Raw genomic sequence first — 22656 nt, 5'->3', positions numbered from 1 at the left:
TAGTACGTGAAATTCTTCAAACTCAAATTTATTTCAAATAATTTTAGTCACACTAATCAGTTAAAATAAAGTATGAAAATCCAAAGGGTTCTAATTCAACCCACATCAGGTTTTAAATTGCTTGGTATGAAACTCTACAAAAATTACTATAATGATCTCTGCGAAAAGTTACTAACGTGTAGAATACAGAGTGATTTAGAAATAACAGTCAGCTTTTGGGCAGAAGTTGATATAATATGGAACTAAGGATGGAATTGCGTGAATAACGTACGACAATCAAAAGAAAAAGAAAATTTTACGTATTTCCTATCCTAATCAAAGTTTTATACTTTTGAAGAAGTTGCAATTCAAGCCTAACGTAAATAAGTCAACTCGGGTAACATTTAATTTAGGCAAAGACACTTATCCACCACTATGCAACATGAGTTAAAACACGAAATAAAAGATGCTGTCCTTAACAGAGTTGGTGGATAACATTAAATTCCTCCAGTTGATTATGATGGGTAAAGTTGAAGGAATTGGAAGAAAACAAGCCTCTTGCTTGAAGAATATTATCCTAATTAAAAGAAGTTATTTAAACTAGCTCAAGATACAGAGAGTTTTGCCATGCTGATCGCCAACGTCAAGGTGACTTAATACGGCACGTTCAGAAGGGTATTAACTGCAGAGTAATGCATTGGATAATTGGTAGAAGCTCGTCTATATAATAAATTCAAAACTCACATGGATCTACTTACTGCTAACAACTCTACCATTGAAATCCTCCAAAAGTTTCAATACAAAACCCTAAGAACTATTGTGAACGTCTCGTGGGAGTGCCTTCTGTTAGACATAAAGTTTACAGTGTCAGAATGAGTGTCCACCTAAATGTACTCGCAAAAAAATTAACTTAAAAGATTCAAACCAAACGGACTTTTTATATAGAATCAATTTTTTTTAATTCATATTCAACCTGCTTGGCTACTATGGCCATTTACACATGGCAAAGGTTCACATCCCTAGGAATTGAAGCTGGAAAGTCATTCAGGGTATCTTTGTGATTGCAATCTTTGGGAAACATATTTATGGCATTCAGTCAATATGTGTTTTATCGTCAAATTGGAACTACAGCTGGTGCAAATTGATCTGGCTATAGAAGACATCAGATAACTATGACCGAGTCTGGAGTGTCCGATTCTTACCCTTCTTATAATGGTTAAGTCTTGTCTGAAGATGCCTGCGAAGCTATTTGTTTGAGGGTGACGTATAGAGTGTAAGGTAGTGTTCAAGTTTTGTCGCAACGTTATTTTGGTTATTCTTTTAAAGTGAGATTTTAAGTCCCAAGTTATATTATCGGTGATGGTAAGAGTTGAAGCATTTTTTGCTTGTTGGTTTGCTAATTCGTTACCTACGATCCCAATGTGGGAAGGCAACCAGGTAACTGTTACTTTTAGTGATGTGAGAGATTGCTGCAAGTTGGTGGAATTAAAGATGATTTGATTGGAAATTGTGACGGTGTAGCTGCGTAGTCTACTCCTGTTCCGCTCTTGGAGGCGTCTGTATATAAAATAAGATCATAGTTGCCACTAATTGTTATTTTCTTGAAAGTATTTTTGATTTCTTGTTTGCACGTTGAGTGTTTGTTATATTTCGTAAGGAATGTATTGAATCTAGGAAGGTTAATGGTCCATGGCGGGCCATAGATTCGAAAGAAATTTGAAACTTTCAGTAATTGATATAAAAAAAAAATTATCAGTGCATGTTGTCATACAAAAACTTATTCATTCGACTGTTAAAAGACGATTTTTAGTTAAGAATCATTCTTCGTTGTACTATGAAGAAACATTGTATGTTATAAGGTGTTAAATAAAAAAAAATGTAATTAAATGGACTAAGGTAGAGATGTTTATGATACTAGGTAAGTCTTGTAATGCATTTTATGTGTGTACAGGTATTCCGCTTGGTACACCTCTTGTTAATCATCGTTTTAATGACTTAATCCGTTTTTATTGCGGATCTGTGTTTCCCGATAATTAAAAACGTCTAAATTATTTCTATTTAAAAATATTTTCTCACAATTCCAAATTAGTATACACTATCGTGTTAATTGGAATTAGTTTATAAATAATTCAGCGGTTCTATTAATGTTTTTCTTTCGAGCTAAATGAGTCATCAATTCAAAGTTTGAATCGCGTATCCAGTGAACACTTAATCATAAAATGACAAGAAAAACGCTTTGGAAATATTTAGAGTAGAGGTTGGAGTTCCATAAGGTCCAGTACTGTACTTGATAGTCAGTGCTAGCCACAGCTGCAGCATACGCAGATAATACAAGCATTTTCGTATCAATTTTTGTTCATTGTATATTCGGAGAAATATCAAAATATCAGCTCGATTGTTGTCAAGGTTCTCGAATGGCAAGAACTTGATCATATGGTTTATAAAAGTTGTTTCGACTGAAAATTGAAATGACAACTCTTCCCAAATCTTTTTCCATTTTCTCTAGCAAAGATTTCAACTGTATTTGCATCCCATTTACATATTCATTTATATTATATAGTTACCTTCATGTTTATATCATAATAAATACAGTTATTCGAGACGCCTGCAATATGTCTGAAAGTTTTTATATATCTGACTTGCGGAAAACTTTTCCTTCATATTCCTGTTGCGCTTTGCATGTGAGAACGGCAGTTGTACGATTTATTATGATTGATTTTTAGTATTTGAACACACCTCATAAATATTGATGACATCGAACATTCTTTTGTAGGTCACCGCATCTTGTATTCACGGAGAATTTAAATACCGGTGTATTTAGTTGATAGATGAGACAGGTTTAATTACATTTTGAGATCACATTAAATTATGATGATATAGAAGAAGGATTGATATGTATAGAAGGTCATTAGAAAGGATAATTCTAATTTTTCAATATACCCCTCAAGTATTTTATTTATTTGATATAGTTATGGATAAAATGTAGTATTCTTCACGCGTATAATGAGTTATTATTCACCAGGTGAAGTTTACTACCACGGGAGCAAACGTCCATTATATACTTGTGAATAATATACTATTATACATAACACGGAACGTTCAAATGAAGAACAGGTTTCTTTGGAGGTATTATTGACGAGAAAAATGCGTTTAAATTCATTTGATGTTAATCAGAAATCCAAATATCACAATCTATTCAAAAAAATTGAATCAACTACTGACTGTGGTACTATCTACTCAATAACCTTCGTCGGTTGATGGATAACAGCTTTGTTAAAGCAAAATTTTATTAAAAACGTATTCATCATTCTTCGAAGCCTTCGTTGGCTCATGTACAACATTATCTTATATTGGCCAGACAAATCGACGTATTTCCGTCAGAGCCAAGGAGCATTTGTTGTCTGGCTAAATCCGATATTTCCTTCACCATTGACCAACTTCGTGTCCAAAATGGACACCCAATCGATTTCAGTAGAACCAAAACCATCGCCTCACTCCAAGTCCAGGATAATTCGAGAAGCTATCGAAATTTGGAGAAACGTCTATACTGAACACAAGCCAGAGATTATTGGCAACCAAGACCAACAATAACATTTCGTCTAAAACCCCCCGAGAAGCCGATCTCCACAAAACCCTCCAACAGGTCCCCTATAATTACAAATCAAAATATTTTGATAAAGACTGAAAGTAGTCGAAACGTCAAATTTTTATCTGTCTTGCAAATATAAAAAAAAAGAAAGATCTAAAATTAAGTCGTTTTGAAAACGTAAATTAAAGAAATTTATATATTTTCAGACCTTTCAGACTTCAATCATTGCCATTATTTTTCACCATTTCCTTCGGAATTTCACCAATTTAATAAATCAAACTTCAGAGCAATTATTAGTTGTTTTTGGACTTTAAAAAGTTTTCAAGGAAAGAAATATTAATTAAAGTCATAGTTGAGAGCCTTATAAAAATCGTTTTATAAAAATGAATTATCTAATCTCAAAGGAAACTATCTCTCATTTAATTCACAATTCCACCATAGCAAAGTTTCATGGATTTAGTGCTTAGTAGCATTTTTCAATAGAATCCTATCTGGACTAATTTTTTCTTGACGACTTATGAAAAAAGATTCAGTCAAGCGCAACTCAAAGAAGGCCTAATTTTTGAATAACATTCAGTTATAATTTTATATCAGACGAAGCTTTTTGATTTTTTCTGTTATTCAAAAGGGAACAAAAGATTTTCATCGAATATTGTTAAATTTTTCTTCCATGGAAAAGCGTCAATCGAAGCTCAATTTTCAAAATAAGATATCAAAAACATCCATATTTCGTACATTATTCAGTATATTCCTATTTATCCAGCTGATATGTCACTAAATTTTAAACGCAATTCACCGTGGGGAATTTGTAAGATTCCGAACGCCAAAAGCGTTGTCTTTTTTCGAATTTCTCCTCATCTCGTATCTGCGAAACTTACATACAAATGTGAAAGATATTCATAATATCTGATGAAAGTAGAGCATTCCTTTACTGGGATATAAGCAGGTCTGAACCGCTTTAGTTTATTTGAAACAATTTAGAACGTATTTTGAGCTGACATTTTACGAAGTACATATATCAGAACAAAGAAGGATAAACGTAAATAAATTATAATCGATTACTTTAACTAGCAGTCGTAATATAGAAATCATTAAGAAGTGATAACAATTAGTTTCCTAGGAAGTATAGGAGAAAAGAAATATAGGAATGGTAACCAAGTTCTTATCACCTCCTCACTGGATCTAAACAGATTTGTTTACCAGCAGAAATAGAGACCAGAGGAATAGAAAACCTCACACGAAAACTGAGTCTGGTATCTACTTGAATTTATCTATAGATTGGACTGAATCTTACATCCTTTGGTTAAACTGCATCTCTGAATATTTGATCTAATCTGATCCAATAACTTTCCATGTTTTAAAAGATTAACAAGATGTTTTATTGGAATCGGTCTCCTGGTCTGGGAATCACTTAGTAAACAGGAAGATAAAATAATGAAATTCTATTACATTGCAGTGAAAACATCGAGTAAGATGAATTTGATACATGAAATCTTCAACAATGAAAAAAATAATGAAGCCGGCTGAAATGAAAACGCTAAATTGGGAGAATGGGACTCAGAGATACACTGAGAAGCCAGGATACTAAGAACTGGGAATTCAAAATGTATTACGATGATCTGGAGATCATAAACGAGATTGGAAAGATCATGTCGAAGGAAAAGAATGGACAGAATAGGCAAAAAACCAGAAGCACGGAAACCACTAGAGAGGACAATAAAAATGGTATGGTATCTGGAACTGGAAAAAAAAAGAAGAAGCTCCTGGTGTATTTCGAGGGAAGTTTCTTCCCATTATCAAAATCTTGAACATTAATGAGTCAATCTAAGCAAAAAGGATACTTTTGTTTATAAATATAGCGAACGTTATAGTAAATTGTGACAGATAGACCAAATTAGTTCAGTTTGGATGCAGATAGATGATAAAGAAACCACATTATCGCTGGAGAGTACGGTGGTGTCATTTGGAAGAGGTCTTCATATTGAAATCGATTGATAACGCTTGTTGATTTTGATAATATTAATTTTATTAATTGCTGCTGAAAACCAGCCGAATGTTATTGGATATTCCAGTAAATAAACAACTGATACTGGAGATAATTCATGAATAAATCGAAATCTGGTGAAACATTTTTTAACAATGACCCCAAGGTTGAATAATTTTTGTAATAAGTTCAGAGCCCAAGATGGATCTTCCATCATAACTATATCCATCTAAATACAGTCGATTTGTGGTGTATAATAAACTAAAGCTTCGATATGTTTGAAAATAATTTTTTCAACAATAAATAAAAAATGTATTCGTTGCTAATGAGGCTTATATATAAATGATAATTATCCGGTTGAATATGGAAGTTTAGAATTTTTTTTTGTCAACTATTCGTAGTAAGGCAGTCGCGAGAATCTTGAGATATAACCAAGATAATAAGGGTGGTTTTAAATGGAATTGTATAACTTGGATTCATGGAAATAAATTCGGGAATACATTTACTAACTAGATATCATTATTATGATGATTTGTAGCAGGTTTTATAACTATTCGCTCTAATCGTCTCTTCTAATACAGAAATATTTATAAATTATAAACACAAAGTTTAATATAATGTAATTTGAACATAATTTATGTGATAAAAATGGTAATTACATTATTTATTGCAGTTTTCTCTTGTTGTTTGTTAAATTTCGAGGTCATAGTTAACGATGTATCCTTAAACAAAGTAATTGGACCCACGAAATCGCATCAAAATTAATGAACAAATTGAGATTTGATTTTATCGTTTAGAAGCGATAATTATCTAAATAATTTACAGTAGTATAAAAAAAGTGGTATGAACATATTGAAAGAATGAGGAAAATTACAGGATGAAGACAAAACGAGAAAGGACTGCCAGAAATTGTTTCTACAAACTTCGAAATTATAAGAGCTCAATCTGAGCGGCTACAATTCTAACCTTGTACATATATGATTATTTAGACCAGGACTGAAGCCAGTGAAAGAAAATGGTAATAGAATGAAATATATTGAAAAAGGAAGAGAACATAACAAAAATAAAAGGATTTACGTGATATTTGAGGTCGGAAAGTGGAGAAGGGGGTGATTTAAATGGTAAAAACCGTTTATTATCTGAGATTTCCAAAAATGACGTGAGAATTTTTGATTAAAATTGATTAGGATAATTTTTTTATATTAAGTCAAAATAAGATACAACAAAAATATTTTAAATCAAAAAAAAATACGTGTATTTTGGGAGAAATTATATATTTTTTAATAAATGAAAACAAAAATTTGGTTATTTGAATTTTTTTACTGTAATTTTTGAGGTTATGTGGAAAAGTGTAGATTTTTTCGTAACCTACAATTTTGCTATTTAAATTTTTCTCTTAAGACATTGCCGCAAAAGGATATAAACCGTTTCTAGATAACTTCTCAAAACAACTTGATGAAATACATTTCATATATATAAAAAAAAGGTTTTTGAAGATTTCACAAAACATAAATTATTTTTTTCAAGCTGGAATAAACCTTAAAACAAAAATAAAAATTGAAATCAAGAATGTCTTATCGTTTTAATGTTAAAGCAGGTTAAATATTTAGAATTGAACAAGACTGTATTCTATTAATAAAAAAGAAGAAATTTCTGGTGTAATTCAAGTAAAGAATGAAGATCATGCAGGGATACTTTTGTCTATAATTATACCAAGCGAACGTTGTAGAATTTGAGAGCTTTTAGCTTTTTATCGTCGTTATTCTAAATTTCTCGGAACATATCGTATTTTTGTTTCGATTCATAAACATCTAACAAATCGTCAGTCCACGAGGACTCATCATCTTCATTGTTTACCAATGAAAACATCGAATCGTAGACATAAATGAATTTCTTTTGGCCGAAACTGTACACAATTTATTTGAAATATTCCTGCTAGACAATCAGCGATAAGCAGTGACGTGGATCGGTGAGATTTATTTAAATAATAAATTTTTTCTTAAAAAAATATTCAGTAATCTGATGATGCCATCATAATAAATAAATTTCCCATTTATCGAGTAGTTCCGAAAGGGGTTGCTGTAGATCATTCACAGAACCGAAAACATGTTAAGAAAAATTGATATCAGTTGACAAAGCTACTCAAAATTTTATACGTAGGACAATTTATAGTTTTGCGTCAAGTTTTGTCAGGTTTTAAACACAGAAAACTGAATAAACGGTTGGCAATAACCGAATCGTCAAGGATAGTTTGGCAACAAAATTATTATCATCAGATAAAATACTACTTAAGTTATAATAGACGAATGAGGTACAAAAAGGTGTCAGTTCACGTCTGGTATCCTGTTTAAACCAATCTCCCTCACAGACAGGAACATTTTACTCGTCTATTTACGTTTTATAATTTGATATTCAGTATAATAATGATTTTTTTAAACTCTAAGTATTGAAAGTATTTATCAAAATAATAAATTTATAAAATTGGGTATCTATGCCTATGGTAGATCAAACAAAATTGTCGGCAAGAGTTTTTTATAATTTGCAATTGAAATTGCTACTTACCAATTTTCATACAAAGCTTAAGACACGTCATGTAAAACCTTTTTGTTTTAACGACAATACAATTGTTATGAATTTTTTTGTGTTATTTAACGATAGTTATAGAAAAAAAAGTGAGAAGAATGTAGATTTCGAAACGCCGTCTGTATTTTTATTTCACAAATCTCTAGTGAAAAAATATGAAGTTTTACCTTGTTTTCTTTTGAAAGATATTAATTAGAATCATTCAATTGATTAATGGTTAACCTTATAGAGATAAATATGACTATTATATCCTTCATTAATCAAACGTTCTGAAGAATATTTTTTCTTGGCGGAGTTTACACAAAGGTCAAACCGTTGATGATAATAAATGAAAATTCACATTTTTCGTAGTCTCAGTATAGTTTTTTTTATAATATAATACAACGTTTACTACTTTTTTGTGTCCTAGCGTGAATTATTATCATTATTATTACAAATCACAAACACCCTTGATAATTAATTCACTAGGTAAATAAGAAAATGCGGCAAAAACCGAATTCCCTACCAAGTTATCATACAAATGTCTAAGATACTCCCGAAATGTATGTCTTTGAACATTTGTATAAGTGATAGTCTTAATTAAGTACCGTAATTATTATATGGAAACACTGTAAATGCTTTCACTGGAACTAATTATTTATGTAATTCAATATGTGGTTTCGTACAAGATTTAATATATCTTCACCTCTATTAACAGAGAATATGATCTGAGCTCGAGATAATTTATTTATTATTCAAGCTTGTCTGTTAAGTCCTTTTTCTTAATTAAAAAAAATTAATTCGAGTACGTAGAGTGAATTCTGTATTAGTGTCTGTCAAAACGCAATTGTATCCTCAACCAGGAAAACATCTACAGGAACTTCCACTTAATTATCTTTTTCCTATATTGTCAAAACTACAAAAATTTGCTAAAAACTATGAACTCAATCTATTCAATCTGTTCGGTTCCAACACAGGTCCTGTACTCATTCGATAAAATTGCTGGAAAAACTCGCATCCGAATTTTTTTTAATAACGTACAATTTTTAGTTATTTATCGAATTTTTCCACTCTAATTATACGAAAAATTTGAGCCTAATAATATCTATAAATTGTACATATGTCCGTTTTATTTTTTGTCTTTTCTAAGAAAGTTTACCATGGTGATGGTAATATTCTTTTACACCATCAGGAAATAGAGATTTCAACGAACCAAAGTCTCAATGACTTTTTAAAAAAAAGCTGATATTTTGAGGGGAGAATTTTCTTCCGAAAATTAGGTTGCTTTTTCGATATTATGTCAAAATAACGTGAAAAATAAATATTTCGAATTAAATAAATTACAGTGTATAAAGGACATGGAAAGGTAACTTTCACAAAATTTTGTGGAAAGGAAAAGGTTTGCTGTGAAAGGAAAAAATAAAAAACAAAAAACTCCGTTTTTTCAGTTTTTTACTTTAATTTTGAGATTATGCGAAAAAAGTGTAAATACAAAAGTTTCAGATCTTTTTACTAACTACAACTTATCATTAAAATTTTTTCTATAGGACTCGTAACAACGAGATAAACCGTTCTTCACCCTTATAAACTCACCCCCTCAAACTATCCGACCTCAGATAGCCCGTAAATTATTTTTCCTTTAGTTTTTATCATAATCTTCCCCTTTTACAATAAGTTTCTTCCTACTATTATTTTTTTTTATTTTCTATTATTTTTAAACACTTCTACTCTATATACTAAATCTTCAGACGTAGTTCAATAATTACAAACATTCCGATTTGTGTTGTTATGCATATACGAGGTCTGGCTATTGAATAACGAGACTGGTTACGAAAAAAAAGGTTTTATCATAAAAATTCTCCTTAAAATACTTATCTCCCATCGACATACATTTTTTCTATTGATCAAAGCAGTGCTGGGAGTCTTCTTAGGTGAGTGCCGCCTCAAATCGGGTTCCTTTTAAAGCAGATCCTTTTCTAACCTCTCGAGGAAATCTGAGCAGACCCATTGACGCAAGAGCTTTTGGTCAGGAGTCAGATTTTTTGGCACCAACTTTCTTTATCGGCGTTTACAGCCCCGGATACTCATTCGACGATCTGCACGCACAATTTGGTTGATTTTGGTCACTGTTTCCGGAGTTGAAACAATCACAGGGTGACCTGGGCTCCGGTCATCTTCAATATTCTTTCGGTCTTCACTGCACCACTTAAAAACACGCGCACGAAATAGAGAATTGTCCCCATAGGTTTCTTGCAACAATTTATAACACTCAGTCGGGAGTTTTTTTCAATTTAACGAGACATTTGAGATTGAAACTATGACTACTGTACAAATATATATAATAGTGACGGAAACGTGTTTTGGGACGTGCATAGACGCGTCTAGGGTGCCCTCTAGGGTCGCAGTCTCGTTATTTAATAGCCAGACCTCGTATATACTTATTACGTAGCGCTCATCATCTACTTTTTCGAATCTTCAATATCCTTATTTAGTTTTAATTCAATCAGTGGTGATAATCCCATTTTTTTTCTACTGTTACCAAATATGACGTAATTTATTATTATTAATCAGAAAAACCCAACCGATTTGGTTTAATGCAATCGTTTTCGAATAAAAATCACGTCTTAGTCCATTAATTTTTAATAACAATGGCGCGTTATCTTCTTTTTCGATGACAACCGGTTACGTCATGAATTCTATAAATATTCACGTTAGGCGAGTTCCAATATTTACAATTCAATCTCAAGGTTATAAGAGGAATCAAATCAAAATGATTCATCATTATTACTACGATGAATGTATGAAATAATTATAACCAAATTATTATTTAACAGTTTATAGAAGGTGTTTTATCGAATATTTGGCCCCCCTCAGAAATTCACTTACCAATTTCTTTAAAAAGTGACGCCTTGAAACAAAATTCGCCTGAACACACCATGGGATTCAAAATTCAATATTCAAAATGACGTTTAATAGAAATATGGATTAATTGAAATATTTCGGTGTTAAAATCTCGAGATGCGAACACGCTTATACGTCTTAAACTTTAACCAGTTATACGACCGTCACAATTTGATAATAGAGATCAATTGTGATTTATATAAGACTTTAAGTGATGTGATAATACAATTTATATATACCCAGTATAAAATTCTCCTTGCGGAAACTCTACCTTTTGTTAAAACAAAATTTTAATACAATCAAAATTTGAACTGAACGATGTTCTGTATAATCCACTGTTTATTGTTTTTCAGGTGGAAATTTTGTAAAACGCACTAAGATTACGAGATTTTTAGCTTCTGGTGAGGATACACAGTTTTAGACAATCACAGACGTCGGAAACTTCCCTTTTCATACGAGACAATCTTTGTGATATCTACCAGAATTCTAATAACTTTAATAAGTTCATCGCCAATACAGATATTAACTCCAGATAATTTAAATCATTGCTCCAGATCACCGATTAAGGTTTCGTTGCCCGAAACGAAGAATCTGTTTTTTCAAATAAATCACTTCGGATAAATAATGGAGTTTTCGTTGCTATTTTACCAATAAAAATCGTTCCAACACCCCAGATCACTCATTAAAGTTTCGTTGTCCATTTGTCCATCGAAATTGGTTTCTTCAATCGATTCATCATTCCAAATAACTCTTTACCAATACAGACATCAAACTCATTGAGATTTCGGTGTTATTTTTTACATAAAAATCAATTTCTTTAATGGGTTTTTCACTACAAAAAACTCATTGAGGCCTCGGTACTGTTTTCCTTAAGAAAATCAGTCTCTAAATCAAATCATTACTTCAAATCACCGATTGAGGTTTCATTGCCCGAAACGAAGAATCTGTTTTTTCAAATACCACGTCACTGAAATAAATTATGGAGTTTTCGTTGCTATTTTACCAATAAAAAATCGTTCCAACACCCCAGATCACTCATTAAAGTTTCGTTGTCCATTTGTTCATCGAAATTGGTTTCTTCAATCGATTCATCACTCCAAATAACTCTTTACCAATACAGACATCAAACTCATTGAGATTTCGGTGTTATTTTTTACATAAAAATCAATTTCTTTAATGGGTTTATCACTACAAAAAACTCATTGAGGCCTCGGTACTGTTTTCCTTAAGAAAATCAGTCTCTAAATCAAATCATTACTTCAAATCACCGATTGAGGTTTCATTGCCCGAAACGAAGAATCTGTTTTTTCAAATACCACGTCACTGAAATAAATTATGGAGTTTTCGTTGCTATTTTACCAATAAAAAATCGTTTCAACACCCCAGATCACTCATTAAAGTTTCGTTGTCCATTTGTCCATCGAAATTGGTTTCTTCAATCGATTCATCATTCCAAATAACTCTTTACCAATACAGACATCAAACTCATTGAGATTTCGGTGTTATTTTTTACATAAAAATCAATTTCTTTAATGGGTTTATCACTACAAAAAACTCATTGAGGCCTCGGTACTGTTTTCCTTAAGAAAATCAGTCTCTAATTCAAATCATTACTTCAAATCACCGATTGAGGTTTCATTGCCCGAAACGAAGAATCTGTTTTTTCAAATACCACGTCACTGAAATAAATGATGGAGTTTTCGTTGCTATTTTACCAATAAAAATCGTTCCAACACCCCAGATCACTCATTAAAGTTTCGTTGTCCATTTGTCCATCGAAATTGGTTTCTTCAATCGATTCATCATTCCAAATAACTCTTTACCAATACAGACATCAAACTCATTGAGATTTCGGTGTTATTTTTTACATAAAAATCAATTTCTTTAATGGGTTTATCACTACAAAAAACTCATTGAGGCCTCGGTACTGTTTTCCTTAAGAAAATCAGTCTCTAAATCAAATCATTACTTCAAATCACCGATTGAGGTTTCATTGCCCGAAACGAAGAATCTGTTTTTTCAAATACCACGTCACTGAAATAAATTATGGAGTTTTCGTTGCTATTTTACCAATAAAAAATCGTTTCAACACCCCAGATCACTCATTAAAGTTTCGTTGTCCATTTGTCCATCGAAATTGGTTTCTTCAATCGATTCATCATTCCAAATAACTCTTTACCAATACAGACATCAAACTCATTGAGATTTCGGTGTTATTTTTTACATAAAAATCAATTTCTTTAATGGGTTTTTCACTACAAAAAACTCATTGAGGCCTCGGTACTGTTTTCCTTAAGAAAATCAGTCTCTAAATCAAATCATTACTTCAAATCACCGATTGAGGTTTCATTGCCCGAAACGAAGAATCTGTTTTTTCAAATACCACGTCACTGAAATAAATTATGGAGTTTTCGTTGCTATTTTACCAATAAAAAATCGTTTCAACACCCCAGATCACTCATTAAAGTTTCGTTGTCCATTTGTCCATCGAAATTGGTTTCTTCAATCGATTCATCATTCCAAATAACTCTTTACCAATACAGACATCAAACTCATTGAGATTTCGGTGTTATTTTTTACATAAAAATCAATTTCTTTAATGGGTTTATCACTACAAAAAACTCATTGAGGCCTCGGTACTGTTTTCCTTAAGAAAATCAGTCTCTAAATCAAATCATTACTTCAAATCACCGATTGAGGTTTCATTGCCCGAAACGAAGAATCTGTTTTTTCAAATACCACGTCACTGAAATAAATTATGGAGTTTTCGTTGCTATTTTACCAATAAAAAATCGTTTCAACACCCCAGATCACTCATTGAAGTTTCGTTGTCCATTTGTCCATCGAAATTGGTTTCTTCAATCGATTCATCACTCCAGAAAACTCATTGAGGCCTCGGTACTATTTTCTTCAAGAAAATCAATCAATCGATCAACTTGGTTGAGGTTTTTCATGCTTTTTGTCTTGAAAAATCTAAATTTATAACTCGAGAAAACACATTCAGGTATCGGTGTCGTAAACTATTTTAACAAGCACTTAAAATTAGGAAAAATTTGTCATTATTATTAGGGGATGGTCGTACTAATGTGTCCTGTACATTATTATTTCTTTCTGTTTATTCAAAGTGTACATAAATCAAAATTCCTTTCTAACATTTTTATTATTTTGTTTTAGCTAAAAAACATATTGTTTTTAAATCAATACGAATCATAACGTACTTAGAATCCTTTCAAATTTTAACTATTGTCATTGAGATCAAATTAGAAGGTAAACAAAATGATGAGTATTTAGAATTCTTATTCACAAGTAACGCGGAACCAATTGTAAATACATTTGTTTATTGTGCAATTTATGCATATCATAAACTAGATTATTCAATTTAACGTAAAAAACTTAAATACTCGTTCAACTTTAACTATAATTGTCAGTAATACCAACAACTACCTGTTATACTACAGTCAGACGATAAATTTGAGGTAATCAACTACGGAGACAAATTGAAACGAATCTGAACGCAAGCATTGTGAGAGAGGTTGTTGTTTCATTTAATTTAACTGAAGATCATTACACGTGTAGTTCTGATTTATAATATATTAGAAATTATACGGAAAATCTTCATTACCAGGAATTGAATGTCACAAAATATATTTATAGGTCAGGAATAGAAGGGTTTAAACATTTTCACGACCGTAGAAATACTATGTATGTTCTGTGTACGAAAGACCGTCCTCTCTATCCTACCAAGGACACTAGCAGTGATACTGAAGACTACACAGATGATAGGAGAAGAAAAAATCACTGTCGGAGCCTCAATTGTGCCTTATTCAACGTCCCATGTCCCTTGCGGAATCTCGATACCATTCCTAAGCAATCCTATTCTTGCACTAGACAAGATCTGCTACTTTTCAGATCGAGAACAGTTCTACAGCCAGCCAACAACTCGAAAGAGGACTTGTCCTTCTGGATCCGTACAAGAACTACTCGAGGTTTGTGCCGTTCGATACCAAAATTTACTATATTACTATCCAACGAAAGTGCTAGATGCTAATTTGAATTATTCCTACCTCTAAAGGTGAATTCGGCTCAAAGAGATAATAGGGAATGCAGCGTTTTCGTCTTGTTAGATGACGATTCTGTTGATTGGGATGAAGAATATCCACCGCAAATTTATAAACTCCCAAGTATTTATATTTGATTTGACACTATCGATATCTATATGGTTTCAGGAATTTAAATCAGATCTAAACTATATCAAGATGGGTTGGTTGTGTATTCGTTTCGATTCTAACCGAGCTAAGTTGTTAGTAACCTACTCAGAATTTCCTCCCAACCATGGCTTACTTTTTCTTCACTTCACTTATTGTTCTACAATCTAGTAGTTAAAATTATTACGAAATTAGTCTTTTCTAATAGCTCGAAGTAGTTGTAATACATATTTAACTGATGCTCTTCGGGCAAGTTGTTGGCAGTTGTCAAAGGCGTGGAAATTTCTTTTTTTTTCGGTTTTCTCAACATACGGTCTTATATAATTTGTTCTTGAAGTAAATCACCTATAAATATAGAGAGTATCGGATCACCACTTCAATTGGCGCCTTTTTAACATTTCTTTACGATTATGACTCAAGTTATATCGTATTAACTCTTGATTGATATTATTTACATTACTGAAAAAAACAATTAAAGCCTTGAAACTCAACCAAAAGAAACCATGATAAGAAATGAGTGAAATAAAATGAAAAATAACGACTTAACAAAAAAGTAGAGCTAAAAAAAAGGAGAAAAAGCAAATGAATATGATAACGTCGTTGATATAAAGAAGAATATAAAATAGTAAATTCCACGTAGATAATTGAGAATAATAATTTACTGGTTAATATCTTTATGTTTATAAGATTTAATAGTATGCGGTAGTTTCTTCTAGTTGTACCTCAAGGCTGTGGAAATGCTCTTCACATTTTAACAGTTTATGTCTATAAAATTTAATAACTATGAAACCGTATACTACTGGCAAGTTAGTTTTACTTCATTAACCAATGCTAATATTAACTTTTCGCCTAGTAGTCACTCTACTGTAGACGTATTATTAAAAATTAAATACTCGGAAAGTCGTTGATTCTTTCGTACAACTCAATTAATTTCGCTTCTAATTTAGTAACAAATAACTTTAAAAAGTGTAACAAGAAAGTTCGTACTCTCTGAACTAAGAAAACCGAAAAGGTTAATTGGGGAAACTATTTCCTCTCTTTACCGTAGCTCGTTCTGTTTATTCTATTTCAAAGCCGTCCCTACAAAGGGGTTTATCATATATCAAATTAAATAAGATTGGTTGCGACGTGGTACCTTAAGATAAAGAAAGTTGTTAATATAAATTAGCTTTCACATTTATATTTTTTCAATATTAACTGCACAGTCCTTTTTCAATTGCTTAGCTAGTAAAATAAGCGTCCAGTCCAAATATTTTCTTCTTCTTTATAGTTCAATAGAGTTTCTGATTGTAACTTAACATTGTAACGATCAGGTACAAAGAATGAAACGACCAGTCATCCTCGTCAAGCTCCACAAAATATTCACAGAGTTAGAATCAAAGTTTTTTGAATACTCCACCCCTTAAAATGTAAATTTAAACTCCACTCATACAAGAATACGATTTTCCAGGAGTTCATAAACGTAATTTTGATCAAACAGATCTATAAACAATCAAAATCGTCGTTTTTGGACAGTAATCTGTCCAGAAGAATTACATAAAACAAAGCTAGAATCATTCCTCATCCATTAAAATGTAAATTGAAACTCCACTCATACAAGATTATATACAGGAGTTCATAAACGTGATTTCGATCGAAAAATGTTTGACCACCCTGTTTAGTGATGGAGAATCACCGTTGGGTCTCATTTTTATGAAGAAGACTTAAATTTCACCGTACATTATTGCAACCACAGATTTAGGTAGAGATTGGTTCCAATTGCATCAAAAGAAAGTTTAATACAATCTCCATTGGCAGGAATATTTATCTATCTGCTGAATTGGCGAAGCCTTCGATGGAAATTTGGTTTCAACTCCTGCACAAGATGAAACGTTAAAGCTCCAATTCTAAGATTCTTCAATAAATTTTTTTATAAACTGGAAGGACGACTTAACCCTAGTTGTTTAGACGACGAATCTATTTTGATTTTGATCTCAATCCAAACTTCCCTGTACAGCTTTTTCAGCGCGAACGTTCTCAATAAGATTGAATCTTGAATACAATCTATTGATTGCAAAACGATTATGTACGTCATGAATTGGACGATAAGTATGAAAAAAGGCAAAGTAATATATTATGTATATTTGAAAAAATCTCCATTCAATTTTCTTTACTTTCTATAATCATTTTGATTTTGATCCGCAACTCGTATTCTATGGATTCTGCAGTATCTTAATCTCATTTTTTTCTTCATCCAACAGTATTTTTCTGATATATCAAGCAGCAAGTCCAGCTTACTTAGCCAGCAGTTAACTTAAGTCGATATGGCATAATTTACTAGATTTCTACCACTCAATTTTTAATTGAGTACATTGCATAATTATTATAATTGTCAGTTGAAACTAAAGTATACGTTTATGAAGTTCATCGTCCCCTTTGGTAAGAAAAGAATGTTTTCAGCCCGCCCTTGTTTCCGGAATTATTTCACAATAGAACTTGTTAAGTATATCCATCCAAGTAATTTGTATGTATGTTGAAACAGTGTGTGTAATTACGGTAAAAAGATGTCGATACTTTTTATAAGGACAGCGATCTTTTTATTATCAATTTAAAAGTAAATGTGAATACTCCAAATATTATCTTTCAACTTATTCCAAGGAAATAACTCTAGAGAAACTTTGAGTATACGAGAAAAAGTGAAATTAAGCCGTGAATCATCGAGACAAAAATTATTTCAAACGCGGTTTCCAAATAAAACCAAAAGCTGTTCAATGCTTGAGGATATAGTTACGTTTCTGGACGTGATTTGGACATTCTTTATAAGAAAATAGACCCGAGCTTCAATGTCATCTTACCTAAATACCTACTTCGTTCACAGGTTTTTTTCTGTTGGACAAAACGATCAGTTATTGGCATTAAAATCCGATATGTTTCCTCGACGGAAACGCTCTATTTGCAAATACAAACAATTATTTATTGGAGGCGTATGTGTAGCACTCAAAATCAATAACAGATGGGGTGTTATTCAATAATTGATATATAAGTCAATTGTCAATGTCGATCTTAATTTATAGTCACTAAAATATGCAAATGAATTGAACTAAAAGGACGAATGTATTCAAAATGGGAATCAGGACACTCGTTATAAATTATCTGATCGACTTCAACAATGTTTGATAGTTTGAATGGGCATTAACTAACAGATGTAAATAGGGATTATAATATCACAATTTTCGTCAAACTTTTCCGATTTTCTATTATATTTTAATATCATAATCTTCCATATTGAACTCCCACATCCTATATGGATTCTAATCAATGGAAGAATACTCCATCACGGTATTATCTAAATCGTGATCATCTCGAAACGAATTAAAAGGACCTCGGGTTGTTCATCAACGTCTACGGTTTTGGAGAGAACAAAGAACAACGCCTCTAAGATTTATTTCGGATGAGTTAATTTCATTCTTTTTATACCAATGAGAATGTATAAAGGTGAGAAAGTTACTTCCTTTTTTTTGGTTACTACTTAACATCCGACTGAGTGTGATTTAAGAGAATTAACACAGAGAAATTTTAGGAACGAAATTCCATCTGTACTTAGATGACGCTAAATATTTCGAGATATAAGAAGATGATATTATTTATATTGAAATCGATCGTATTACATCAATTTTTTTGATGAATTGCTTCATCTATAACATCCTCTGTCGCGGAACATCGACCATGTGAATATTTCTTGTAGAATAATTAGGAATTCAACTTAACCAATTCAGACGAAAATAATGGATGTTTAATAACAAGTATACAGAGTATGGTGGTAGATTTTTGTATTCAATACTTATCCTAAAACTTGTTGTTTCGAATTGAAAACATTGACAAAGCAGTTCAGTAAATTTATCCATGGTGATAATGTGGTAGTAGAGAACGAGCGACTACAAACTGCAACTACGTCCAATTTAAGTCGAGGAATTTTCTTTGATCATATGCAATAATTTGGCAAACAAATATACCTATGATGAATCGAGAGTCAATATGATAAAAGGAATTACAAAACTACAAGTTTTACGTCTTCTTATCTATTTATATCCACCTTAATCACTCGATTTAACACCAAGCGTCTTTTTCCAAAAATGGAAGAAAATCTCGGCACCAATATTGGCATTACGAACATGAAAGAATAGAAGAAAGCTATTTCCAGATATGAAATCAACGTTGGACTGAGTATATTGCTCAGTAAATTAAAATTTTCAGTAGTACTAACCCAAAGACATTGATAATTGTTTGAAAAAAGTTTATAACGTTTTCGAAGGCTTGTTGCTAAAAAAATTTTTTTAAACATTTATCAATATTAGAGGGTGACTGACGTTTTGAAATATTAGATATTTGAAACGTTAAAATCGAAATAAATCAATATGTATCCATGGCAACGTGATAAACTAAAAATAACCCACGGTATCTGTTTTTAGTATAATATTTAATCGACTGATTTCGTGGTATTTCTACTGGAGAAAAAAATATCAACACAACAATTTACACATCGTATTTTTTTGGATAAATAACGACAGATTCCTGGGTACATTATTAAGTAACTAAATTTTTTATTTAGCAATCTTATTTAGGCTCAATTTCCATTTCAATATTGTACTGTTTAATAGTTTAATTTTGTTTTAATTAATTAGATTATGTTTTTTCAAAACGACCCATCAACTTTTACCTACGTACTTAAATAATAAAACGGTATTTCCATTAAAGCCTCAAACTGTATCTTTATTCTAATATTTAACATTCATTACCAAATTCAACAAGGCATTTTCATTTTATTCTGTAGATAATAAGAAATTTCGCCATCGTTTAAAATGGATTGAATTTCTTGAGGCACTAAAGATATTTTTGAAATAATTATCATATAACGACATTTCATGATAATCAAATATTTATATAGATATTTCAAATTTTGTGCTACCGATTTTATGTGATTGATTCGTGGATGAAGAAATAAAATTGTAGAAAATAGTGGAAAATTGTTTGAATGTTTTACCCGATTAAGTCGGAAAGGGGCGCAAACTAAAACGTTGAGTTGAATTAGGGCAATCACATTTTTTAAAGAACTGAAAAATTAAGGTGAAAATTGTTTAAAGTATGTAAAAAATTGAAAAAATGCCCAGATATGCATGAAATTTGAATAAAGAACAGTTTTTGGTAATTTTATAATTTCGCGGTCCTCTAGTTTTTTGGCACTGAATTTTTTCTTTAAAATATTCGATTGTACTGCGGATTTACGGAAAAAAATTAAGGAATGAAAAAAATGGAAAATTATATTAGTTTCAGGGCTTTAAATGTTTATGAAAATGCACTCATTCACGTATAATTGTTGATAACTTTTTTCCAAATAATTAAATGGAGTTGTTTTATTTTTTTTCATAATTTACACAAAAAAATGAACAAATTGAAAAAAAAAATACACGAAAATGTTGATTTATCAGGTTTTTACAATTAAAAATATTGACAATTCCTTTTGAAATTTACCTTTTCTCACTTGCACCTTTTTTATTAATTAATCATTAAAGTTATATGAACGAAAACATTCTAAAAATCACTTATTGTAATAGAATACGATACTAGTACGATACTAAAAGTTAATTTTGAAAAATTGAAAATTTTTACCATTAAAAGAATGGTATCTTCCTAAGGGCGATTGTTAAAGATAATTTAAAATCAGAAAACCGTATAAAATCTTCTAGTTAGATATTTCCTATATTTTTTCACATAAAATCGTCGTAAAAACGAAGATTTCTAAAAAAATCATCAAAATCGGATGATTTTTCGATTTTCTAGAGGGTTTATTATAACATTTAAAGTCAGAAAACCACATGAAATCTTTAAGTGACATAGAAAATGAATAAACAAAAAATTTTTCCCAAAATGTTCGTTTTTTGTGTAGATTAACAAAAAAAATCAATAAACTGCGTTTGGTGTTTTGTAAAAAAGTTACGAACGATTATATGCGAAGAAGTGCGTCACATTTAAAGTCATAAAACTATATGAAATCTCCAGGTGAGATATTTCCCATATTTTTTTTCATAAATCCGATGTAAAAACGAAAATTTTGAAAAAAAAATCATCGAAATCGGATGTTCTATAGCCAAAAAACGAAGGGACCGCGAAAGTCTAAGATTACTCAGTTTTTCTGTAACATTCCTTATAAATATAAAACAACTCGTTGATGATTTGGATATTCCTAATTACACTAATTTTACAAACCTGATATTTTAACTTCGTCGTTACTAAAAACCAGCCACAACGAAAAAAAATGATCGACGTTGTGATTGGCAGTGAGTTGTCCATCAATTCCTGAAGTATTCGGCAGAACAACGGCACCGTCTACGAAGAGCGATGTTGAGCAGGTCATGAGGACGCACACGAGGTACGATATTCCGACGTTACCGGCCATGTCACTTGTTGAGCAACGCGACTGGTGACTCTAAACTGCGGAACACCATAACACAAACTGCCGGTTTGTATCGCAGTGTGTGCCGTGCCGTCTTCTTTCTGTGCGGCGGTGCACTGGCGGTGGTGGATAACTGTGGTGGCGGAACCGAGGAGAAGGACTGGAGAAGTAGTTCAAGAATCGATTCTATATGAGATAATACTCAACTTTTTATTTTCACTATTTTATTACCCTACCTAACATTTATTTATAACAATAAATTAATTATTTTTTCTTAGAATTCGATGGATAAATTTAATCTACTAAAATCAGGTTAGATGTAATTACGAAATACAGTATGAAACAATAAATATCTAGCTTATCAAACGTTTCGAAAAAAGCATAATCATCCTCATAGTAAGTATTTGTAAACTGTTAGTTTTGCGAAATGTGTTGTAAATAAGAATTTATTGTAAAGAAAATAACCGCGTGAATAAAAAACAACTTTGAATTAAAGTATATTTATCCACGCATTTGTTATATAAAGTAATTTCAATTTCAAGTCGGTAATGGAACCATAAATTACCGTTATTACTTCTGCTTAGTTATAATTTATCATCGAGATGATTCTAAAATATGCATTGTCAGGAAAGGATCCAGATAGGATCATTTGCTTTTCCCTCAAATATTCAGGGAAATTTAACAGGGAATATCTTATAATCTGGCTGCGAAAGGACGATGCCGATGTTACTTTTTAGAAGCGTAATGCGGCGTTACAGTTTATAGTAGCTACAGGAGCCCTCGAATCCTTGAAATATTAAGTGGATTAACGGACAATTCGAGATCGTAGAAGATGCTAAAAATAGATAAATATTTATGGATTTATTATAAAACTTATGTCCATGTGTTTGAATAAGATAAACACGATCAATGAGACGTTTTTCTTTTCCAAATATTGCAGCTGTTGCAGATTTATGCGAGCTGGCATACGGAATCCATCTGGAGCAGATCTTTCAACACCTAAATG

General features: G+C 31.5%; 1 protein-coding gene across 1 annotated transcript in view; it reads right to left on the bottom strand.

The window, feature by feature from the left end:
* The window catches only part of LOC130903381 (transforming growth factor-beta-induced protein ig-h3), a 58528-nt gene extending 36737 nt beyond the window's left edge, over positions 1 to 21791 (bottom strand). The window contains exon 1 of the mRNA XM_057815447.1: positions 21464 to 21791. Coding sequence (XP_057671430.1) covers positions 21464 to 21653 — 190 coding nt within the window. The 5' untranslated portion in view covers positions 21654 to 21791. The remainder of the gene's footprint in view (positions 1 to 21463) is intronic.
* Positions 21792 to 22656: the final 865 nt, after the last annotated feature.

This window comes from Diorhabda carinulata, chromosome 2 (assembly GCF_026250575.1).
Source record: "Diorhabda carinulata isolate Delta chromosome 2, icDioCari1.1, whole genome shotgun sequence".
Classification (NCBI taxonomy): Eukaryota; Metazoa; Arthropoda; class Insecta; order Coleoptera; family Chrysomelidae; genus Diorhabda; species Diorhabda carinulata.
Note: the sequence above shows the minus strand (reverse complement) of the source record. Positions and strands in the feature narration are given on the sequence as shown.